This window comes from Castanea sativa, chromosome 12 (genome assembly GCF_040712315.1).
Source record: "Castanea sativa cultivar Marrone di Chiusa Pesio chromosome 12, ASM4071231v1".
Taxonomy (NCBI): Eukaryota; Viridiplantae; Streptophyta; class Magnoliopsida; order Fagales; family Fagaceae; genus Castanea; species Castanea sativa.
The window spans coordinates 31,227,013-31,248,602 of record NC_134024.1 but is presented as its reverse complement, the minus strand read 5'-3'; the positions used below and the strand labels follow the sequence as shown (position 1 = coordinate 31,248,602).

General features: G+C 35.0%; 2 protein-coding genes across 4 annotated transcripts; both read left to right on the top strand.

Annotated features, from left to right (window-relative positions):
* Positions 1–1,956: 1,956 nt before the first annotated feature.
* LOC142619887 (transmembrane emp24 domain-containing protein p24delta5-like) lies at positions 1,957–5,432 on the top strand. The gene is made up of 4 exons (XM_075793238.1): positions 1,957–2,381; positions 4,007–4,219; positions 4,333–4,409; positions 4,976–5,432. Exons 1-4 carry the CDS (start codon positions 2,139–2,141, stop codon positions 5,118–5,120), a joined length of 678 nt encoding a protein of 225 aa, XP_075649353.1. The 5' UTR covers positions 1,957–2,138; the 3' UTR covers positions 5,121–5,432.
* Positions 5,433–9,235: 3,803 nt separating this feature from the next.
* Positions 9,236–17,837, top strand: LOC142618947 (uncharacterized). Of its 3 annotated transcripts, none has more exons than XM_075792009.1 (4): positions 9,236–9,592; positions 9,671–9,760; positions 14,609–14,744; positions 17,575–17,837. In XM_075792009.1, the coding sequence occupies exons 1-3, from the start codon at positions 9,353–9,355 to the stop codon at positions 14,708–14,710; spliced, it is 432 nt and encodes a 143-aa protein (XP_075648124.1). In that variant the 5' UTR covers positions 9,236–9,352; the 3' UTR covers positions 14,711–14,744; positions 17,575–17,837. The 3 variants fall into 3 exon arrangements, with proteins under 3 accessions (XP_075648124.1, XP_075648123.1, XP_075648125.1); XM_075792008.1 differs by lacking the exon at positions 14,609–14,744 and adding an exon at positions 11,811–11,926; XM_075792010.1 differs by lacking the exon at positions 14,609–14,744.
* The last annotated feature ends 3,753 nt before the right edge of the window (positions 17,838–21,590 follow it).

Genomic DNA, 21,590 nt, shown 5'->3' with positions numbered 1-21,590 from the left:
TAGTTAGTTTAACAATTACTTCAAAAAAAAAAAAAAAGGAGAAAGAAAAAAGGTTACTAATTTTTTATCATTCCTTCTTCCAAAAAGAAAAGAAAAGAAAAAACACATTATCTTATGTACTTTGAAGTTGATGGCATAATAAGGAGGTTGTGTTTTGCCACAACAATCTTAGTAGCAACTCGCATCCTTTTCATCCAAAAATAAAACACAATCATATAATATCATCAATAGATTTGTATATGGGTAGATAAACAACACAATTGGCACTCATATCCACGTAAATCCATTTTCGCTATTGCTATTGGTGGCCTTGTCGGCCTCTCTCTTTCTCTTTATATTAACTCCAAAAGAACCACAACTGATTCAACAAACCCTAGTGGTTCATGCTCTAAATTATTTTAATTTTTGTGTAATTTTGTCTCAAATTAGTTCATGTAGTTCCACAATTTCCACCACGATCTACCTACATACTACAATTACAAACAAGAGTTTTTGTTCTACTATGGAGCTCACTGAATATTGGTGATTGGTTTGTGTGAACTTAGAATTTGTTGTTAATTAGTACTGTTAGATAGGAATTGGAATTTGGGAGGTGATGCAATGCCATATGGTGTTGAGTGTTCTGGTGAAGCAAATATAGAAAGGAAGGGGAGAGAATCACTATAAATTCAATGTGTTATGCTTAATAGCAAGCAGCTTCTAGAGAGAGAAATCAAAGGGAGTTAGAGAGAAAGGTAGGAGAGTAGTGGGTAGAGATATTGAGGAAGGTGCTAGTCACTGTTAGCAGTGGCATTAGTGAGCAAGGCCACCAATGACAATGGTTGTAATGGGTTCATCAATGGTAGGAGCTCAATCTCTCCTCTTCAATTCTCTATTAATGGATTTAAGGATCTCAAATTGGGCTTTTAAATTTTTTTTTTTAATAAATGCCACTTGGCATCCAGTCAGCATAAATGCATTTTTTTTTTCTTATTTATTCCACTTGCTATATCAAATTTTTCCATCCAACATTTATTGTTAAGGATCTTTTGACATACAGACAAAAAGTTGAAAACGACACTAAACACTACAGCACATCGTTAGTGCAATGGTCACTCCACAAGTATAAGTGCTTGTAGGGGTGGGGGGCAAATGCCAAGGTTTAAGTCTCAAAGAAGGAATTTTACACACATAGACATTTAGATTAGGTTAGAACAGAACTTATATCTTGTGTGTGTGTGTGTGTGTATATACATGCATGTATACAAACGACACTAAACATTTGAAAGGTTGTTAAGGACCAATGCAGTAATTAAACCTAATTTATTACAGTAAAATTATTAGTAATCTTTTAGGTTTTTCAAAGTGACATATTTCTTATGCCAATTGCTTTGTAACTCAGTCAACACTTATAGATGTTTTTAATGGAGATATTCATGACTCAAAACCTCCGACTCTAATATCAAATTTTTTTTTAATAAATAAAATATATTCCTTATTTTGTACAAAAGGAATGTGGTTTGCAAGACTCGGCCAAATTCTCCTGCAAACGCACATTTTGCCACATACTTCAATACAATTTGCATATTTGTTATAGTGTAATTTTTGTTTTTTGAGAGCTTGTTATAGTGTAATTGAATTACATTACTTACGCACATGAACCGGTACGGACACTGGTGAAGAGTACGTGTCTCTAGACTTTATGGAACCGTAAGTCCAAAACCATAAGCAGCAATAATATGTTGATACATTGTGAAACTGAGATTGCAAAGAGAGGAAGGCGCGTGAACTAAGCGCTTTGCTCATACCTGCTTTGTCCTTGGTGGACAACCAGGCTCAACTATGATTGGAGAAGTAAAACTCTAGTCACGTCAAAGGCAATGAAAAAACATCATCTCCACTTCACACCAACTCGCACCGTACCGACCACGCGCTCCCACCCCCCAAGAATCCCCTCCGCGCGTGTCATATCATTACAACTCTCACTCAAAAGAGAAAACGCAACCGAGAGAAATAGAAGAATTCAAAACAAACCCATATATATATATATAATATTTGTTTTGTTTAGTTTGGTTTGGTGTCCGAAATCTGAATCGAAAACCTCCTCCTCCTCATCAGTTCTCTGCTTCTACGTGAAGTCGTACTCTTCTCTCTCCCTGATGGCCCAGAATTTGACCTCGCGCGGTCGAGCTGTGTGTTCGGTCTTGGTCTTGGTGGTGTTGGTGTTGTTCTTAACGACAAATCTCGTACCTGTAACAGAAGCGATTTGGTTAACAATTCCGACCTCCGGTACCAAGTGTGTGTCCGAGGAAATCCAGAACCACGTTGTCGTTTTGGCCGATTACTATGTCGTTGTAGACGAAGCGCCTCAACAATACCGTACTCCCACTATCTCTGTCAAGGTATGTGTCTCTGTCTGTCTCTGTATATAGATTTGGTAACAAATGCCTTCATTTCAATTTTTGACTTTGCAAATAATTCACACTTCACAACCGAGAAACCCATCATTTTTAGTTGTGATTGAATTTGCAAACGATATTGATCTAATAAATAAATAAATTGGGTTTCGATCAGTTATGGATGATTTAGCCTAATCATTGGCGATTGAAGATACAAGAACAAAGTGGTATCCACAATGAGTGTATAGATAGCCTTAGATGAATGAACCACTAATTTGACAATTTGTTGTCTTAGTTTTGGGTCTTTTGGCATTATTTTTTATTTGGGTGTACATCGTAATTAGAATTAAGTGTTTGGTTTTGAAATTTCTGAGCAAGACTATAACCTGATCTGATATTAGATTGTGTTTTAAGTTAATTGAGTTATGGGCTTATGGCATAACAGAGATACAATTTAGCCCTTTATTTGTGAAACCCTAATTTTTACTTATAAATATAAGCCGTTTGAATGCCCAAGAGCCTTCTAGCTTAACTGGTTGGCACATCCTGATGTTTCTAATGGAGACATCCGGGGTTCAAATACCCTTTCCCTTGTTGTAACCATTGAATTATTAAAAAAATAAAAATAATAAAATAATAAAAGCCATCTGAATGATGTTTAGCAAGCACCAAAACATCATGAATTCCCGGATTTTATCAGATAACAACCTTCAGTTCCTGTTGGAATTTTAAACACCTCAAGATTCATCTAACATAGCCCGCTTTTTTTTCTTCTTCTTAATAATGCTATTTCATAACCATTTTGTTAATTAGGATCATTTTAAAAGTATTTGGAGCTATATCCCATTTGGATCTCAGAGAGACAAATTCCAGCACTGAACTTGTCCACTGTAATTATGAAATTTGTCTCTTCAAACTCATCTCTTCAAGGATACCATTTTAAGCTCCTCTGTTAGGTACTCTTGATACAAATCAAAGCAAGGATATCATTTCCCACTTCTAATTTGTTGCTTGTTGAAATCTGAATGCATTGAGTTCTCTTCAAAATGGTATGATACCTTCTTGCAAATAGTGCATGATTTCTGTGTTTACTGAGGAACATATATAAGAGAATAATCAATTTTCCTTCTAAAGCTATTAGACCTTTGAACACTGCTGTGGAAACAAACAGAAAACAAGTCAAACTTTCCCCAGGATTATTGATGCTTGATGTTTGAGGAATAACACTCAGCTGTCCCTCATCCTATGTGAATGTCCAAAGTCCAAACGTGTATTTTAGATACATACCATGAGGTTCTATTAGAAATTGTATTTTAGATTAGCAATTGTATTTTGTAGATTGTAATTTCTTCACACATTTTCCATATTTTCCACATATGCTTTTGTATTTTCACATGTGATTTTCTAAATAGTTGGAATTAGTTAGTTTGTTAGTGATGTTTTCTTGGTTGTTTGTGATATTTTCTTAGGCTACCTCTTGTATATATAAGAGTCAAGAGTGCTTAGTTATGTAACTTATGCACATCAATAATACTAGAAGTTTATTTATTATACTCTCTTCTCCATTTTTGACAAGTTCGGGTAGTGCCAAGCATAAGTTTTTCACCTCACATTGGCGCTCTCTTCAGGTGACATCTCCTTATGGTAACAATCTTCACCATGTTGAAAATGTTACCCACGGTCAGTTTGCATTTACAACTACCGAGTCTGGCAGCTACTTGGCTTGTTTCTGGCTTGATGGAGAACATCAAGAAGGTGTAGGTGCAACCCTTAACCTTGATTGGAGATCTGGAATTGCGGCTCGGGATTGGGATTCAGTTGCAAAGAAACAAAAAGTAGAGGTAACTTCTTTGAAAGCAGTATTTGCTGGATTTTTAAATGAAATATTTGGATGTCTGTAGACTCTATACAATTGTCTTTCCCTTATTCTTCTTATGACACATGTCAAATGCAGGGTGTTGAACTTGAGCTGATAAAACTAGAAGGAGCAGTGCAAGCCATCCATGATAATCTCAACTACCTGAAGGACAGGTACCTCTCTCTCTCTCTCTCTTTTGGGTTTTTTATTTTTATTTTTTATTAGTAAGTTAACTCACCTATATATTGGGTATTGAACCCATAATCTCACCAGCCACCCCATGCTCATGAGAGGACAAAGAGATATTTTAGCTACTGGCAAATATTTTTTGTCTGTTGAATTTATTGACGTTCTGCTTCAAGATCCCTTGTTTTGACGTTCTTCTCATTTCGATGTTCTAGCCTCAATTTTTCATTTTGCAATTTGTTAGTAAAGATTGGTGAGAAAATAAACAAAAGAAAATGAAGTATTAGTATCTTTTCCTCCTAAAACCTAACTTTATTTCCAAAACAAAGTTATTGATGGACTACTAGAGAGGAAAATGCTGGCATATTCCTCACCCTTTTTTGAAAAGATGAAAATTTTGGATTTTTCTCTTCTTTTGTTTTCTCCGTGTCAAACAAAACATAATGTAAAAGATTAGGAAGCTTGTAGAGATGATAAATAATTAATTACTTGAGGTCTTGAACTATTGATATTAGTGCAAACATTTAACATTTTCTTTTGGGGAATCACACAGGGAAGCAGAGATGAGGCAAGTCAGTGAATCAACCAACTCTAAAGTTGCATGGCTCAGTATAATGTCCCTTGGAGTCTGCATCGTGGTTTCAGCGTTGCAGTTGTGGCACTTGAAAACCTACTTTCGAAAGAAGAAGCTTATATAGATCAATCTTTTATTAATTTTCTGATGCAAAAATACTGCTCTTTTAGAGTGAAAAAATTAGTATGAGTCATCTGTCCTCGTTGTACCATACTTGTTTTAATTTTTAGTTTGTTTTTTAATCTGTTTTTTTTCCCCACATTTTTCTTTGTTACAGAGAGGGGGTGGGGGTTTGATTCTTGTATCGTAACGGGCAATTGGAATTGTCAGTACGATATATGGATTTAGGGAGAAAAATGAATTTATAATTGTAGTAGTATCAGTTGTAACTGTAAGATTGTTTCAATACACAAAAGCAGATAAATGTTTCGTTCCAGATCCATATAGAGGGGAGGTTAAAGATGTGTTGGAGCATTTTATTTTAGCTCCAGCAAAAATTTCCTTTTATTTTAGCATAAAAACTTATTTTTAATATTTTACATCCTTAATTTTTAAATTACCTATATACTTCATTAAAATATTAATTTTTTTAATAATTGTTTTACTTTTTTTACACACAACGGCAATCTACTCCTTTCTTACATCCTTGAGATATGTAAAGAAAAAAAAAAGTAAATGTAAAACAAATAATATCAACGAAAATTTACCGATTATTGTTGAAAACTGGTAAATTTACAAAAGTGTACATTAATTGATGTGAATCATTTATATCTTAAATTGCGTAAATTTTACATATTTTTTTTATTATACATTCGCTGATGCAAAGGCTCTTAAATGTTATTTCTCTTAAATTCCTTTACTTTAAAAAATATGTAAAGTTTTTCTTCATTCAAAATCCTCCCGCTGCTTCTTTACATTTCCTCATCTTGAGGTTACTTGCTAGCTTGACAACCAACCCTTAACCCAAAAATGATTTTAAAAAAAGTGTTGAAATTCGATAGGAAACAGTCAATATAGTCCTATTCTATTTTCAATTCGTTTGTTTGGTAGGAACTATCTTCTTCCTTGAAGCGGCAATTCTTATGATAGAGAAAGCCAATAAAATAAGTTTCTTGCTGCATTGGAGGTGAAACTGATAATACTGCCGTGAGAGTTACATAAAGTGTCTCTATGGTAATTTTTTTGTTAGTACCATTTTAGACATGAAAGTAAGCATAACTTGTACATGTGGGTATTCTGTTGCTTCAGCAATCACCTCTTTCCAAAAAAACTCTTTCCATAAGATAAGTCAATCCCTTCACCAAAAAAAAACTGAAATTTTGTGACTACCATTTTTTTTTTTTTTTTTTGCTATCCAACCATGGTGGATGAGGTTTGACTCATTAACCCATGGACAAGGTCTTTGGCTAGTGTTGAAGGCTCCACCTTGATAAACCCAACATAAATTCAATCACTTTTATTGTCCACATGGTAACAAGCCTGTAACTACAAATTAAGAAAAGCATTTTAGTTTGCAATTTACCATTGTTTTAATTCCTTTTTTGTGCCAATTTTGTGTTTTTTTTATTAGAATTGAATATTTTGGTATCAGTTGTAGATGCTCATTTTTTTTAGAAGCCCAGCAGGAAGAAAAGCCCAAAGACATGGGCAGAAGAGAGTGGGATAGAAAATATTATTAAGCCCAAGTGGCAAGAATAATGGATCATGGGTCCATAAAGCAAAAAAATTGACCCTAAATGAGTAAATGGGCCTAAGAAGGCTCGGAAGAAAGAAATAACAAACCCATGGGCAGTATGGATGTAGAAAAGTGAGAATGGACCATGGCTGTCACAGCAAGCCCAAAGCAATGTAAGTAAAGAAAGTAAGGGGCAATGGAGAATCCATGATCCCCAAGGATGAAGTAAAAAAGTACTTGGGTCAGGGAAGCCCAAGGAGTTAGTAAAAGCCCATGGGAAGTATAGAATTGGAAAGGGCCAAGGATGCCCCAAGAAAGTAAATGGGCCAAGGATGCCCAAAGGAAAGTAAGCGGGACGAGGAAGCCCGCAAGTAGTAAAGAACCTAATGAGTTTTTTGGGCCTTCAGAGAAAGAATGAACAGAAAAGCCCGAAGAGGTCCAGCAGACTTGGGTCAAGCAAATCTCATGGCAGGCATAACAGAATGGTGTGGGAAGCAAATAACAAGAGCTGAGAATAAAAGCATGAAACAGCCCACAATCAGGCAAGGCACAACCCCTAAAAGAAGCAAGCAATAAATGAGAAGTCAGGAAAAGCAACCCACGCCACAAGAAGTCAAAGATGAGCGGCAAACTAGGCAGATAGACCTTCAGACCGCGGCAAACACATGAGCAGTGGACAGAATTTGGACGAGCATGGAAGTAAGGCATGCACAAGGCCCAAACACCACCAACTTGTACCCAGCTAATACAAGAAGTAGTGAGGTCATGGGTCAGAAGTAAGAGGGCATGGTCTGGCGATGGGGAGGGGGAAAAACTCATTTTCGTGTTTCCTGCTCAAGCTCTTTTGGAGGCAATGTTTTGCTAGGATGACATACCACTTAAAAGAGGCAAAGCTGAGTTGGAACCACTAGGTGCATGCTATGAGGGACGGAAGAAAGGAGAGTACTTACATTGTGGCCAGTAGGAATGCCACGGCAAACAAACAAACAAACAAAGGAGCCTACTTTGTCTGGTGAGGTGGAATGGCACGGCCAGCGCAGGTAAGTGGCGCTGGCTGGGTGACTGATCAGTCAGTAATGGTCGACAAGGACACCCACACCGGACAAAAGCGGTTAAGGGCTAAAATGGTAAAAGCCAAGTACGGCTTGCACTATATAAGGAGCCTTTGCTATGCACGGCAGGGGGACGGCAACCTCTGGGGCATAATCGCTAGAACCAAAAAAAGGCAGTAAGCATAAAAAAATCGAAGGAAAAAAGAGAAAGAATTAGAGAAATAGAAAGGAGAGTTAACAAAAAGAAAGAAATGAAAGAACTAAGGAATAGAGGGAAGAAGTGAAGGAAAATAGAGAGAACAGAGTGGTAGGCATGCACTGAATGGGTCAATTTCCCTCTCCTTCTCCAATCCATGTTCTCTGGTAACGGAGAAAGACCTCACTGAACAAAAGTCATTCAGGCCCGCCCCTTTATAGCAGTTAACTTCTCATTCAGAGAGGTTAATTGCATTGAAGAGGTGATCCCCCTTCTTGACTTAGACTTGGCAACATAACTTGATACGGCAGACTGGTATTTACTTCTTTTAATAAGCTAATTGTTGTTCATTCAATACCTACCCTTTTTTTTCATTGTTGTTGCACAAAACAAGTATTCCTTATCAAAGCTCATTATTTACTTCTGTATGAATTGTAAAGGAATTTTTATTATTGTCTTTGTTATATCTGTCTGTCGTAGTTAATGTAACAGCTCTGCCTGCCATGTGCATATGATAAAAACTTGACTAACAGGGGCATCGTTTGCATACAAGCCGGACCAAGGAGAGTTGCTCTTGGACCGGTCCCAACTCCTTGATCTAGAAATCTTTGGGCCTAGTGTAGCAACAGGCGATCTAGCCCAATATTTGCAAAAAATGCCCACACGCCAGTAAATTGAAATGTGTATACCGTTAATGTGTGTGTGTGTGTGTATATATATATATATAATTTTTATTTTTAAAGAGAGTAAACTAAAATGAATTGGAATGATCGGAATTAGCTGAAATGACATGAAATGAAGTCCGAGATAAAGCATAAATCTTTAATTTATGTTTATATTACTTGGTACAATCTATGTCGAATGATGTCTTATGAAAATCAGCCAATCACATGATCCTACTACCAATGTGGACACAATCGATAATTTAGAGCTTTATTTAAATTTTAAACCCACAAAAACCACTGAGGGGTGTGGTCTAGTGGTGTTGGGTGAGGCATAGGATGCACCAAGTGTGAGGTCCCATGTTCGAGTCCGAATATGGACTTGTGTGGGGTTGCCTCCCTTAGCAGCCTATGATCATTAGTGTCCTTCGTGAGGTTAGGAAGTTATGGCTCATCGTGTCCCCTTGCACCCTAGCAGGGCCTAAACTCAATGGGTAGGGTGCTACTATAGTCACGCCCAAGTAAGATTGCCACGTTGGTCGCCCCTGCCCATTTTTTCGTTCATAAAAAAAAAAAAAAAATAATAATAATAATAAAAAAGAAACCCACAAAATGGGCCTTATTTTATAACTCATACCAATACCAGGTGAAGTGTCTTAAAATTTGGAGAGCGGCTGTAACGAGTAACGAGTAACGACTTTAGCTTTAGCAATAGCAACCTCAGAGCGGTTGAAGCTATCCTGAGGTGAGGACTGAGGAGGATTTGGAAGAATGGCCATGGCAGCAATGGCAAGACCATCCTCAATTGTAATGCTAACAGTAAAAAGACAAAGACCCAGGTGGGTCTTCACTCCTCTGGCTCTGTCTCTGTCATCTTCTTCCACTTCTCCATCTAGAAAACTCATTCTCTACTCAAAGCCTGGTTGTTGTCTGTGTGATGGCCTCAAAGAAAAACTCCAAGCTGCTTTCTTAATCTCCGGCCCTGATTCCCTTCACGATGTTGATTTACAGGTACCTCCATTTCTCTCTTTCTCTCTCTATTTGTATCTATGTGTGTATTGTTGTGAATGTGTTGGTGGGTTGTGTCAGATAAGGGACATCACCAGCAATCCTGAGTGGGAAAGGGCTTACCAGTATGAGATACCTGTGTTGGCCAAAGTGCGTTCTGATGGCACTGAGGTCAGTTTTATTGTTAATTTTGGTACTCCGTTTTTTTTTTTTTTTTCATTTGTTTATGCTCCCACTTAAGCTTTTTCAAGCTGTGTATGTCTGGTTTTCTTTGTGTTTAAGTTATTTTGTGTGCTACTAATGTCTTCAAAATTATATTTTTGAGTGCCCAACAACTAAGATATTAACATGTTAAAATCATTTCTCACCCGTGTTGAATTTTTGCTTTGCTACAGTGCTTATGATCATGATATAGCTTCTGAGCCAACATGTTAGCCATAAAAACTGAAACTGGTGGTTTTCATGAAATGTTAGTTAACATGCTTGCCACTTAGGTTCTTATTAATTGATCAACTTATGATGGTAATTGGATGCTACGATTCACGCTTTGTGTGTGGGATTAGTCCTAACGGTGGTTAAAAAATTTACCATCTCAGACTGTTTAAGTATAGTAGTAGGATATGTGAGTATGCATCATTATACATAATGGGTGCTACATGAGATTTTCCGGTATGACAATCCAACCAATGGTTATGATGGTTAAAAAGGGTAAGAGGATGGTTGTATGGTAACCCATGGTTTCTATAAGTAAACTGAGGAATCCCTTAATGAAAGCCATCTTTTTGGCACATCAATAACTTCCATAACCCACTAAAAGAAAGAGAGATTGATAACTTCCCAAATGTTCATCTTTGTAATTCTTTTCTAGAGATCCAAGACTCCCTTCTTTTTCTGTATGATTTTTTGTACTCTTTTAAGACTCTTCGTGTTCATCATCGTGAGAATGAAGTGATCTTCTTTCTTAATAAAACTTTGTTACTTATAAAAAAAAAAAAAAAAAAAAAAAATTCAAAGTTTATCTGTTCTTCACCATTTTATTGCATATCCAAAGACCCTATTAATCTCACATTTGAATATTTGATAAAAATTCTTATGATGAAGTTTACCACCATCTCTTGGACCTTCAACATATTTTTAGGGTTTTTCTTGCTGTTGCCATTTGATGGGCTTTTTGCACCATCAATTTTTTCATGGTAAATAATATTATCTTGAAACCCCTTTTTTATCTCCTAATCCTCCAAAGTCAATCAATATAATTTTTCTATTGCAAAGTAATCCACGAGATCATTTCAACAGTAATGCTAATGTAGAAGAGCTCTTAGATTCCAAGATTAGGGATTTTTTAGATCAATATATGTGGATAAAAGCTTTAGATTTTAGGGATTAGAGGATTAGTATGTGGGTTTTATGGTGGGGAAAGGCTACAAAATGGTGGGTTTTACAAGTTTCTACCAGTGGAAGAAGAGGGTGCAATGAAAAGGAAGTTTGGGAGTGCTTTTAAGGGACTGAAGCAGTGCACCAAGTATAGTATTCAAGTATTTTTTGGGTTTTTTGAATGTCATTCGGAGGTGGTTTTTCCGACTGGTTTTGTCACGACCCAGGCTTGATTTAGGTTGTGAGTTGCTTTGAAGTAGTAATAAACTTTGGTTGTAATTTTTTTGGTGGGATAAGTGGTTTTGAAGTGCTAATATTTAGAAAAAAGAAAAAGGAAGATGGTGATGGTGATGGTGATGGTGAAAGAATTAGGAAATCGTGGAATCACACTAGGCATTCTAGGAATCTCACCAAGAAAAGTCTTTTTGTATAGAAGAGAGTTAGCTTGCAGAAAAGTTACATTCCTCAAAGCTCAATGTTTGCTTTCAATACTTGCTTACGTGAAAACAATAAACTAACACCTGACAGAGTCTTTTCATACTCTGTGCTTTGAAAATAAGATGGCTAAGAAAGACTTAAATTACAAGCAAATAAGAGAAAATCAAGTTTACAACACATTTTTTCTTTTTAATTTTATAAATATATTTTTTTTATCGAAACAGAAAAAGCCTATGCATACAAGAAGTACACCAGGGATGGACAACTCAATGACATTGAATGTGCCACAACTCAATGTGCGATTAAATGCATTATTTTCCCTTTCTCTCTCTCTCTCTTACCATATTGTCCACGTGAGGCAAAGGGGGGCCATTTCCAAAATATAACTGTTTCTATGCCTTCCAAACAGACCCTTTCAACTGAAGTATCCTCAACTGTTCCATGCAAGGAGAAAGTTTATCCTAACAGGCTCAAGAACATGAACAAAGGCAACACAACCCAACACGCAAGGAGTGAGTTGACAGGGTGAGCAGCACACATAAACTACCAACCTTGGAACGGCTTGAATTCATCCATTGTACTCCCCACTTTATTTCAACTGCCATAACATATGCTACTAAATCACTGCCTTGCGCATAAGTTGTAGATGCACCAGTCATTAGAAACATTGATCCATTATCAACCTCATATTGATAACATGGGTGATCATCAATCTACTGTAAGAGGACTCGTGTAGGTTGAATTGATCTATTTGTTGCTTTGCTTCAATGCAGTAGTAGGACTATGTTGCAATATCTTCTACAATATCTTGCATCTCATCAATTCTCTTTTTCTTCTTCATCTTTTTTTTTTTTCATCTTCATTCTTATCACCCTTGCTTTCCTAGTCCTTTCAATTTTCAGAGGTGAGAATGAAGTTTTGTTTGAGTTTTATATGATTCAACCTTCCTTCAGGTGTATAGCAGAGGAAACCTTAGGTATGATGCCTAGAAATTTTTTATTTTTATTCATTGTTCTTAAATTTCTAACAACTTAAACCTTGCAATCACACATTGATTTATTACCCTTTTTTTTATAAGTAACAAAATTTTATTGATCAAAAAGGAAACACCCGTGTACACTAGGGTTGTACTCGGGGAGCAGTACAATTAATTTCTCAAATTACAATGCTCAAGCATATCTAATAAATTAGAACAGGGAAGAGATTTAAAAGCAACACTCCAACCCAGTAAAGTATGAAAAAAAAGAGATTTAATCTCAAGAAGAGACCGTTTACATCCCTCATCGCATCTCGCATTCCGTTCCTACCAAAGACACCACATAATGTAACGTGACACAACCCTCCAAAAAAGCTATATTTGGTGTCTACCAAAGGTACCTTGCCAAGCTGCTAACAAATCAAGCACCCTCTGTGGTATAACCCAAAGAAGACCAAACAAACTCCACACCCTTTTTCATAACTCATACGCTATGGGACAATAAAGAAGAAGATGGTCCACCAACTCCCCACTCTGTTTACACATATAGCACCATTTTTCAACAATAATACCTCTCTTCTGTAAATTATCAGAAGACAAAATCTTCCTTAAGGCAGCAGCCAGCAGTCCATGAAAAGAAAGCTTCTCTAGGAGGAACCTTTGATCACCACACCAACTCCCAAGGAAATGACATGCCAATAGTCAAGGAAATGGAAAGGTAGTATCCACGCACCTCAAAACCCCGACTCTTCACTGGCTTGATTTGTAACCTTTAAAACCCTAAATCCAATGCTTCGATACACTAGACCATGCATCCATCAAATAGACCTAAATAACCCACAAACAACCACATAATTTTTCTCGAGTTACTTTTCACTGCCTTGGAACAACAACCCAAATCTAGGTTTTCCCCATTATTTAATCCACAAATCTTACCATTCCTTTTCCCAATTTGAAAATCTATACTTCCTTGATTTTTTCAGTCCTTTTTTATGAAGGAACTTAGAAATTCAGCATTGTATTAGGGTTTTTGATAAGATCTTGAAGGGTTCTTGTATGGTGTTTGATTTTTATGGGTTTAGGTAGGTTAAGTAATAAAAATATTGGATCTTAAATGTGTTTGATGGTTGTTTGGAGTTAAACAAGTAATAGGATGAGAAACCAAGAAATATAAAACTTAGGAAATCACACATAGATTTCCTAAGCAGTCACAAGGGTTACAGGATCTTATCAACAAAGTGAAAAAATCTACAATATCTAAGTCTAAACAGAGAGCTGAATTTCAAGGCATGCTAAAAAGCTAGAACAACCTGTTGTAATGTTTGAACAAGAAGAAAATTGAGAAGAAAATTCCAAACAAGTGTGCAAACATCTAAAAAGATCATGAAGATGAGTCCAAACAACAAGCTACAAGTTTAAAAGCCAAGAACCTAAAATTTCCATTATAACAACAAAAGCTACCATACCAATAGTTGATCAGCTTAGAGAAATCAGAAATGCCTAGAGTTCTAGCTGAGTTGTCCAAGGCTGCCCTGATTTCTCTTTGAAAGATCTAATGAAGTCCTTACGTCCTATGCATGACTACTCCACTGATTTTGTCAAAGATACAAGTTGTTTGGAAATAACATAGGACGTGCCAAGTTAAAGATACATGAAGATGAATAAGGGGCGCTTGAAGTCACAATCAAAGGAAAACGATTAACGTAATCAGAAGTTGCCATCCATTCAAGGATTGAAAGTGTTGAAACCAGTCTTGACTACCATTCTCATTAAAGTTAAAATTGAAACAAAATTTCAAAGAGATGAAACCTATTGATGAAGGTACTTATAAAAAAAAAAAAAAAAGGTAATGATATAGCCACAAACTATTTTACAACATTTTTACAAATTGATGATGTGACCTACTTCTTATTGGTTTTCATTTAGGCCCACTATTAACATTACTTTTTCATTTACCAATAACTATTCACCACATCAGCAGTTTGTAAATTTTTTTGTAAAAAAGTTTGTATCTCTAGCATTACTAAAATAAAAAATAAAAAAAAAACTACTGATAAAGTTAAAATTGAACAAGCAGTAAATATAAAGCCCAAAGACTAGGTTCATGTTTCATATTAAAGCAAGGTCATATTGCTTGCATCAACTTTCAAGATATTGATTTTGTTATATCTGAAAATTTTATTTGTTCAATTGGACTGATGAATTTATCATTATTATCTTTGCTACCTCAGACAAAGAAAAGAAAGAAAATTCAAATTCAAACTTTTTATCTAATGTCAATGATGCACTTCAAGAAACCAAGACTCTTCCTACTACAACACTCAAAAACTTGAGTCAGTTTTCTTTAAGCAGGGGAGAACAAAGCAGGTAGCAAGAAGTCAATTTTCATTTTAATTTAATTTTAAGAGTTTAAGGCAATACTGTAGTATTTTGGTTTCTGGACATGGATTGTACTATTGGTCCATTGGGTGTTTATTTTTGGGGTTTGATTAATCTTTGGGTTTTATTTGTGAGTGTAGTTATTTAGTTTTGGCTATCAAAGCCCTAGGAGTCCAAGTCTTGTTAGGGTTTGGTTTATCCCATCTATATATACTAACCCTTTCTATTCAAGGGGAGAGAAGATGTTTTTTCAAATTTCTCAGAGGATATGAAATTTTGTTTGAGATTTTGTGATACAACATTCTCTAAGGAATGATGCTCAAGTGACGGCGTGTGATGCCTATAAGTTTATCTTTTTTTTCTTCTTTGTCCTTAAATTTCCAGTATTTAAAAAAAAATCCCAGCAACTTGAAATCTCGCAACCACGCATTGATTTGTCACCCTTAAAACCCTAAAACATCCATCCATTAATGGATCCAAATAAACTACAAACAGCCAAAGTACTATTCTCGAGTTACTATTCACAGCCCTGGAACAGCAACCATAATCTTAAGTTTCCCCCTTTATTTGATCTACAAAACGTACTGTTCCTTTGCCCACTAGAAACCCCATATTCCCCACTATTTTCTAGCCCACTTTCCCACCAAACACAATCCGAATTCCTCAAAATTCTAGCTGTCCAGAACTTCTTAATCACATTTGGCTTCACCCTCCTTTGTCCTAACTCACCAGCCCAACATATGTGGGCCTGGACAAGGTTCTATTTGACTATACACTAATGATTTCTCCCAGATCCAATAAATATTGGACTGTGGAGGATAGATACAGAAGAAATGTTCTGTTCAATATAAACTACCTAAAGGCCATGATTTACACATCCATTAAGCAACTTGGAAGTCATGGAAATTAGATAATGTTTCTCCAGGATTTTGGCTGGAAGTCTGAAGGATCTTGTTGACAGAAGTCTTAACATATCCTATAGAATGATTTCTGTAGAAAATCATGTCTAAGATGGTGGATTTTTCAAGGAGCCATGTCAAACAGGAGTTAAACCATCTTATCGCTTAAGAGTGGCTTATTACAGCTTTTATTATTTTAATATTTTATAGGAAGCAACCCAGTGTATTAAGACAAAGGCTTTGTTGAGTTCAGTATTTTATGGTTGAACTATCAGTTGGTATAAACCTGTGATGGGTTCTGCAAGTGCTACCCATGCATCCTTCATGTTGTTCCTCAACTTAAATTTGATACTGTTCCCCTAATGTTTATTTCTCCAGTTACTTTCCATCATGCTGTTTTTGCCAGAGATAATTGACTAACAGATTAGCTTGCACATAATCAATATATATATATATATATATATATAAAAGCAGAGACCTCATGCGAGAGAGTATGAGGTTTTGCTATATGGCGCACTCTGTGAAGAGAATTGTAATATGTTTAAGCTACATCAAAGATAAGAACAAATTTAAAAATATAGACTCTTTATTCCTTTGGTTCAATGTTTCAAGGCCACTTATTGTTATATTTTTTATTCAATGTTTAAAGACTACCATTTATTTCATTTGGTTCAATGTTTTAAAACTTTTCCTCTATTTTACACACAAAAAATCTTTTTGCCTTTCCATTCGCCCTTTTCCTTTCTACTCCTTTATGTATGCACTTAGCCCAATACGCTTTAGACTAAAAACGATGTCATTTACCTTCAACCTTTCAACGATATCAACATTGTAGTACCATTTGATCATAGCTTGTATGAGTAGGCTATGACTAAGGAAGGTAGTTTACGTTTTTTTATTCAATGACGGTAGCTTACGGTTTTGATATTGAAGTCAGATGTTGTGGATTCTGTGAAGGTTATGATTCGCTTTGAGTCTTTGGGTGTTTGAGATTTTGGTTTGTAAAAGTCATAAATATATTTTGTTTTAGAACTAATCAACCTGATGTACAACAATTTACCCTAGTAACTTAACTTTGCTAAAGTTGATTGATGTCAGCAAAGGCTGTGTTTTGCTGTGGAAAAATAAAAATCTTCAATAATTTTGAATTGATTAAAAATCAAAGCATTATGTTATTATTATTATTTTTTTTCATTTTATATCATGTTTATCCTCCCCCATATGTGAAACAAATGTCAAGCAGTCCACATTTTTCATCTGTTCTTTTGATATTATTGTCAATTCCCAGTTGTCTTTTGTTCTTGATTTTGGTTTTCTTTCTTTTCTCCTGCTGCTGTCTCCTAATCTCACATCGCACGTGCAGATGCACGAACCTGACTCACTCTGCCACAATGAGACGTTGATCTGTTTGGATCTTCTCTATCAGGCTTTTTATCTTTTTAGTCAGATTTGTCATCCTGTTCATGGTATTAAAAATTTGATTAGATTAGGTTTCCGGTGTTAAAGTTTATTGTTTGCATTTGGCAAGCTGAAATCTTATCATCCAGGCAATTTGCTTTAAATGGTGGGCATTTCTGTTTACAATCAAATTATGAACAACTTCTGAAAATAGGCATTAATATATCAATTGATTGGCCAATAATGGCCAGAAGCTTTTCCTTGCTCACAGACATGTGTTAAGTGAACTAACTCATGGGGCTCTTTCTTCTCTCTTTTCTATCTGTGTCTGTTTCCCTTTCTTTTAAAAGGGTTTAATTAAGCCCATCACCTCAATTCATCAAAAAAGAAACGTGTTGAATGAACTGGAAGTTTCCCTTGCTGCAAGCATGGGCCTTGTTAATCAGTATTGAATAATGCATTTTTTTATTCATACACAAAGCCAAAGGTGATGTCTGACACAAAATGAATCACTGTTTCAGGAAACCCTACCAAGACTATCTCCACGTCTTGGAGTGGAGCTCATTCAAAAGAAGATAGCAGCTGCTTTGAAACAATAGGAGGTTATCTAAGGCTCATGAATGATTGATATTCAATTATATTTCATCTTTTTATATATTTAAGTGAAAACACTGATTCTATTATGACTTTTTAACATTAAAGGCAGTCATGGACTGAGTCTGAATGTAGGGACAGACAATTTTAAACATTGATTATAGAAAAATCTGTTTCTTCTGTTACGTCATACTACATTCTCCAATCTCCATGCTCTGATTCCCATCAACAAATATGATTCTCTCTTATTTTTCCTTTATTTTGTGGCCAACTAAAGATCACTATGGGTTGCAGAAAGTGATTTTTTACGTCATTTTCATTGTTTTTATTACTGACTAGTCCATGATTGCAAAAGACAAGTGACCATTCCTTGCACTTTGACTGTCATGCCAATTGCTGACCATTCCTTGCCACCTTTTTCACTTTTTTTTTTTAAAATCTATTAACACACCATGATAGAATCTGGCAGCATTTAAAAACAATGACAGAATGAAGCTGACATCAAGGTTTGTGTGTATGTGCCGCACACTAGGCTTACCAATCAAATAAGGACATCAAATGATGAAGGAGCCATGAGGTGGTGTCCTATGCTTGTGAAATTATGTCTAGAACACAGTGTATAACAACATCTGAGGTTGCAAACAAGGATAATAATGTTCTGCACCTAATGCTTCGTGCTTGCAAAGCTGAATTATGATAATGCAGCATTTTAAACCAGCCCCATGCTCTTCATGTTAAGCACTTGGCCAGCAAACACTTACAGCATCATTCTCTTCATCTTTACTTTTGAAAAAAAAAGCCTTATGCTCGACCAGAATGGTTCATAAAAACATGCTATCTAAGAATGGTGCACTCTATTATTGTTTGGAGTAATCTTCCACCAACAAAGAGATCATATACATTAATTTCAGTCAAATTACTTTTTTTTAATAAGTCAAATGACTTGTTTAAATATGACACATGAATAGTCTTATAAATTTCTACATAATAGGATAGAGGAGATAGTTCCAAACTGATTTAAATCAAATCTTTGTCCATTTGTTATTATCAATTAATTGGAAGATAACCAACAACAAAACAGTCATAGTGAATCATGATTCAGAATGTCATCAGACACGATTGTAGAGGAATTAGAAGAACTTGAATCCCATATAACATATTCTACTTTGAATGCCCTAAACTAGCCAACTGGACTGAAGTTTAGCTGTATTATGAGATTCTTATAATCCTCTACAGGATAATATCATATCAATCTCTTTCTAAATATAAATTGCTTACTAGTCCTTTTTATTATTATTATTATTATTTTTTATAAATTGCTCACTAGCCTCCACAGGCTTTGTCTGACATTGCTTAGAAGAGAGTTGAATGTCGGCTTTATATGTGTCTAAGCTAGCTTGGAAGTTAGATCTTTTTGCAATGAGCTTGGGGCTTGCACTTATAAGGGCTTTATCCGCTCTTCTTATTCTCCTTACTTAATTCAAAAGAATTAAAGAAATTTTTTTTTTGCTCCATTGGAGCATAGTATCCCTTCTCTTAAACATCCCTCCCCTACTAGGCGACTTCAATCCCAAATGGCTTACTAATTGAGCTATCTAGTTGACATCTACAACTGAGGAACATGTATTAAGGAAATTAACAGAAGGATCTTCCTTAGTTAATTTTTGCAATTTTAATTTGACCAATAAAATTTCCCATGGGAGAAAAGATTTGTTTCTCTTAGAGCCATGCATCAAAATGTAGTTATCTAATATTTTATTCATTTTACAATCACACCAAATCGTGTACTCATGTTGTCATATCGGACATAGAATATATTTTCTCAACCAAGGAAAAAAGAAGAGACGTACGACACCCAGCCACTTCTATATCCGTCTTTCTTTTTTCCTCGTTGCCTCTCTTTTTTCTTTTTCTTCACCCAATAATACTAGAAATAAAAGTATGTGCACTAACATATTGATAGATGATAGGGTAATAATTAGTGCGCATATATTATTACACACAAGTACACATGTTCACTATTTTGCACTTAACTCATGACTTGAAGTCGTGATATCTAAATTCTAAGCGAAATAAACACCACTCTAGATATTATCCATCCTCTTAATCAGAGTCCCTTTGCAGTTCTGCCATGACCAAACCTATCATTAGCCATAAATATCATGTATTAATGTAATTAATAACCTTACCAATATGTTTTCCATAAGATAAGAGAACTTTGATTGCACGATTGGTTTGCTACTTTTTTGAACACCTTTTCAAACCATGAACAAGAAGAGTTTTCCCTCTAAAGAATTCTTTCTGCAAAACCATGGATGTATGTAGTTGATTCCAACTTACAAGCCCCACATATCCTTTTACAGCACTTTACCAAAAGTTAGGGAATTTGCCTGTTGACTACAGACTCTTAAAGGTCCCTTTGTTGGGCCAAGTGCAAAACCAATGAGCATTACATGTGTGGCATTTGAGAACAGGTTTTGCTAATCCTTCTCTCTGTGATATTTCTAGTTCCTCACTTCTTGCTGAAAGCAACGAAAAGGCAAAAAGATGGTATAATTAATAGCCAATTAAGATATTTAATTTGTGCAAAAGCTAATTAAGATTAGATTATCTTTCTTCATGTTGACAACCAACAAATGATGGATTATATGCAATCACTTCGAATTGCAAAGGAAAAGCACGGGCCTCACTTCAAATTGCAATCAGTCTTATAGATTATATAAAGATAAGCCTACAAAAATAAAGCTTTTCCTACTTTGGAGTCCTTCTTGCTTTAATTTTTTGGAAGCAGACATTATTTCTATCACTTTATTTCTTTTAACTTTATATTAGCTTCAATGCAAACATCCTTTTCTAGATTCCCAGGATCATTACGTTGCCATTACGTGCCTTTATAATATATACTTATCATATGATTAGGAAAAAAAATGTATACACATGCATTCTGAGTGTAGCATAATCAATTTGGTGTTTTGTTACAAAATCTTGAAAAAAAGAGATCATAATAGTTTATAGTTCCATACTTTGCAAACTACTTTTATGATATTATACTAGTAATTGCACATCTTCATAATGCTAAGAATATATATATATATATATATATATATATATATATATATGGAGTATTAATTATAGTTCGCACTGTGACACTCTTCATTAATTACCAAGATGAATTAGGGATATAACCAAAGGTTGAGTTGAAGTTTGAACCAACTTTGGTTTGTGCAGCTTATGATTAATGGTTTTTGTTTTTTTTTTACCAATTTTCTAATTCTAACATAGACATTTTTGGGACTATATTATTAGATATGAAATTGAGTGTAATTAATTAGGTACTGTTTCTTGCAGGATTGATTGAAACATACACGATTTATAATAATAATAATAATAATAATAGTAGTAGTAGTAGTAGTAGGTGAAGCTAAGAAAAATTCAAATTAAAATTTCAAATTAGAGTTCTAATTTTGCACAATATGTCTTAAATTATTTATTCTTAAAGAGTTTTATTTCTTAATTTTAAAATCAAATGTGGGACAATAATTTTTTTTTAAAAAAACATGGATAATTTACATTTTATACCTAGTAATATCCTTATAAATTTTTTTAAAGAGTCAACAAAATATAAAAATGACTATCAATAGTATTTAAATTATATATATAGAAATTATATTATGCATCTTATTGTATATCTTTACATGTATCTATGCATATGCATTGAGTTACAAGCTATTAATTTATAATTTGGAGTAAACATTTCTAAATGGTTGGCCATAATTGAGAGACGAAATTGTTGGTGTTTTATTTTCTTTTCCCTAAAGGCTAAATCTACTTTCATAATGAAGATAAGGGTATGTTCATATATTGCCAAGTCATGAGTAGACGTGAAAATTATAGAGTATACAGCAGTGAATGAAAACGTAGCATTATAAAGTATAAACAATCA

Bases quoted from the DNA above. Each gene is read 5' to 3' on its own strand.
- LOC142619887 (XM_075793238.1), top strand. From the start codon at position 2,139: ATGGCCCAGAATTTGACCTCGCGCGGTCGAGCTGTGTGTTCGGTCTTG. The intron at 4,220-4,332 runs GTAACTTCTTTG...TGTCAAATGCAG, and splicing joins CAAAGAAACAAAAAGTAGAG to GGTGTTGAACTTGAGCTGAT. The intron at 4,410-4,975 runs GTACCTCTCTCT...GGAATCACACAG, and splicing joins CTCAACTACCTGAAGGACAG to GGAAGCAGAGATGAGGCAAG.
- LOC142618947 (XM_075792008.1), top strand. From the start codon at position 9,353: ATGGCCATGGCAGCAATGGCAAGACCATCCTCAATTGTAATGCTAACA. The intron at 9,593-9,670 runs GTACCTCCATTT...GGGTTGTGTCAG, and splicing joins TTCACGATGTTGATTTACAG to ATAAGGGACATCACCAGCAA. The intron at 11,927-17,574 runs GTGAGCAGCACA...TCACTGTTTCAG, and splicing joins GCAAGGAGTGAGTTGACAGG to GAAACCCTACCAAGACTATC.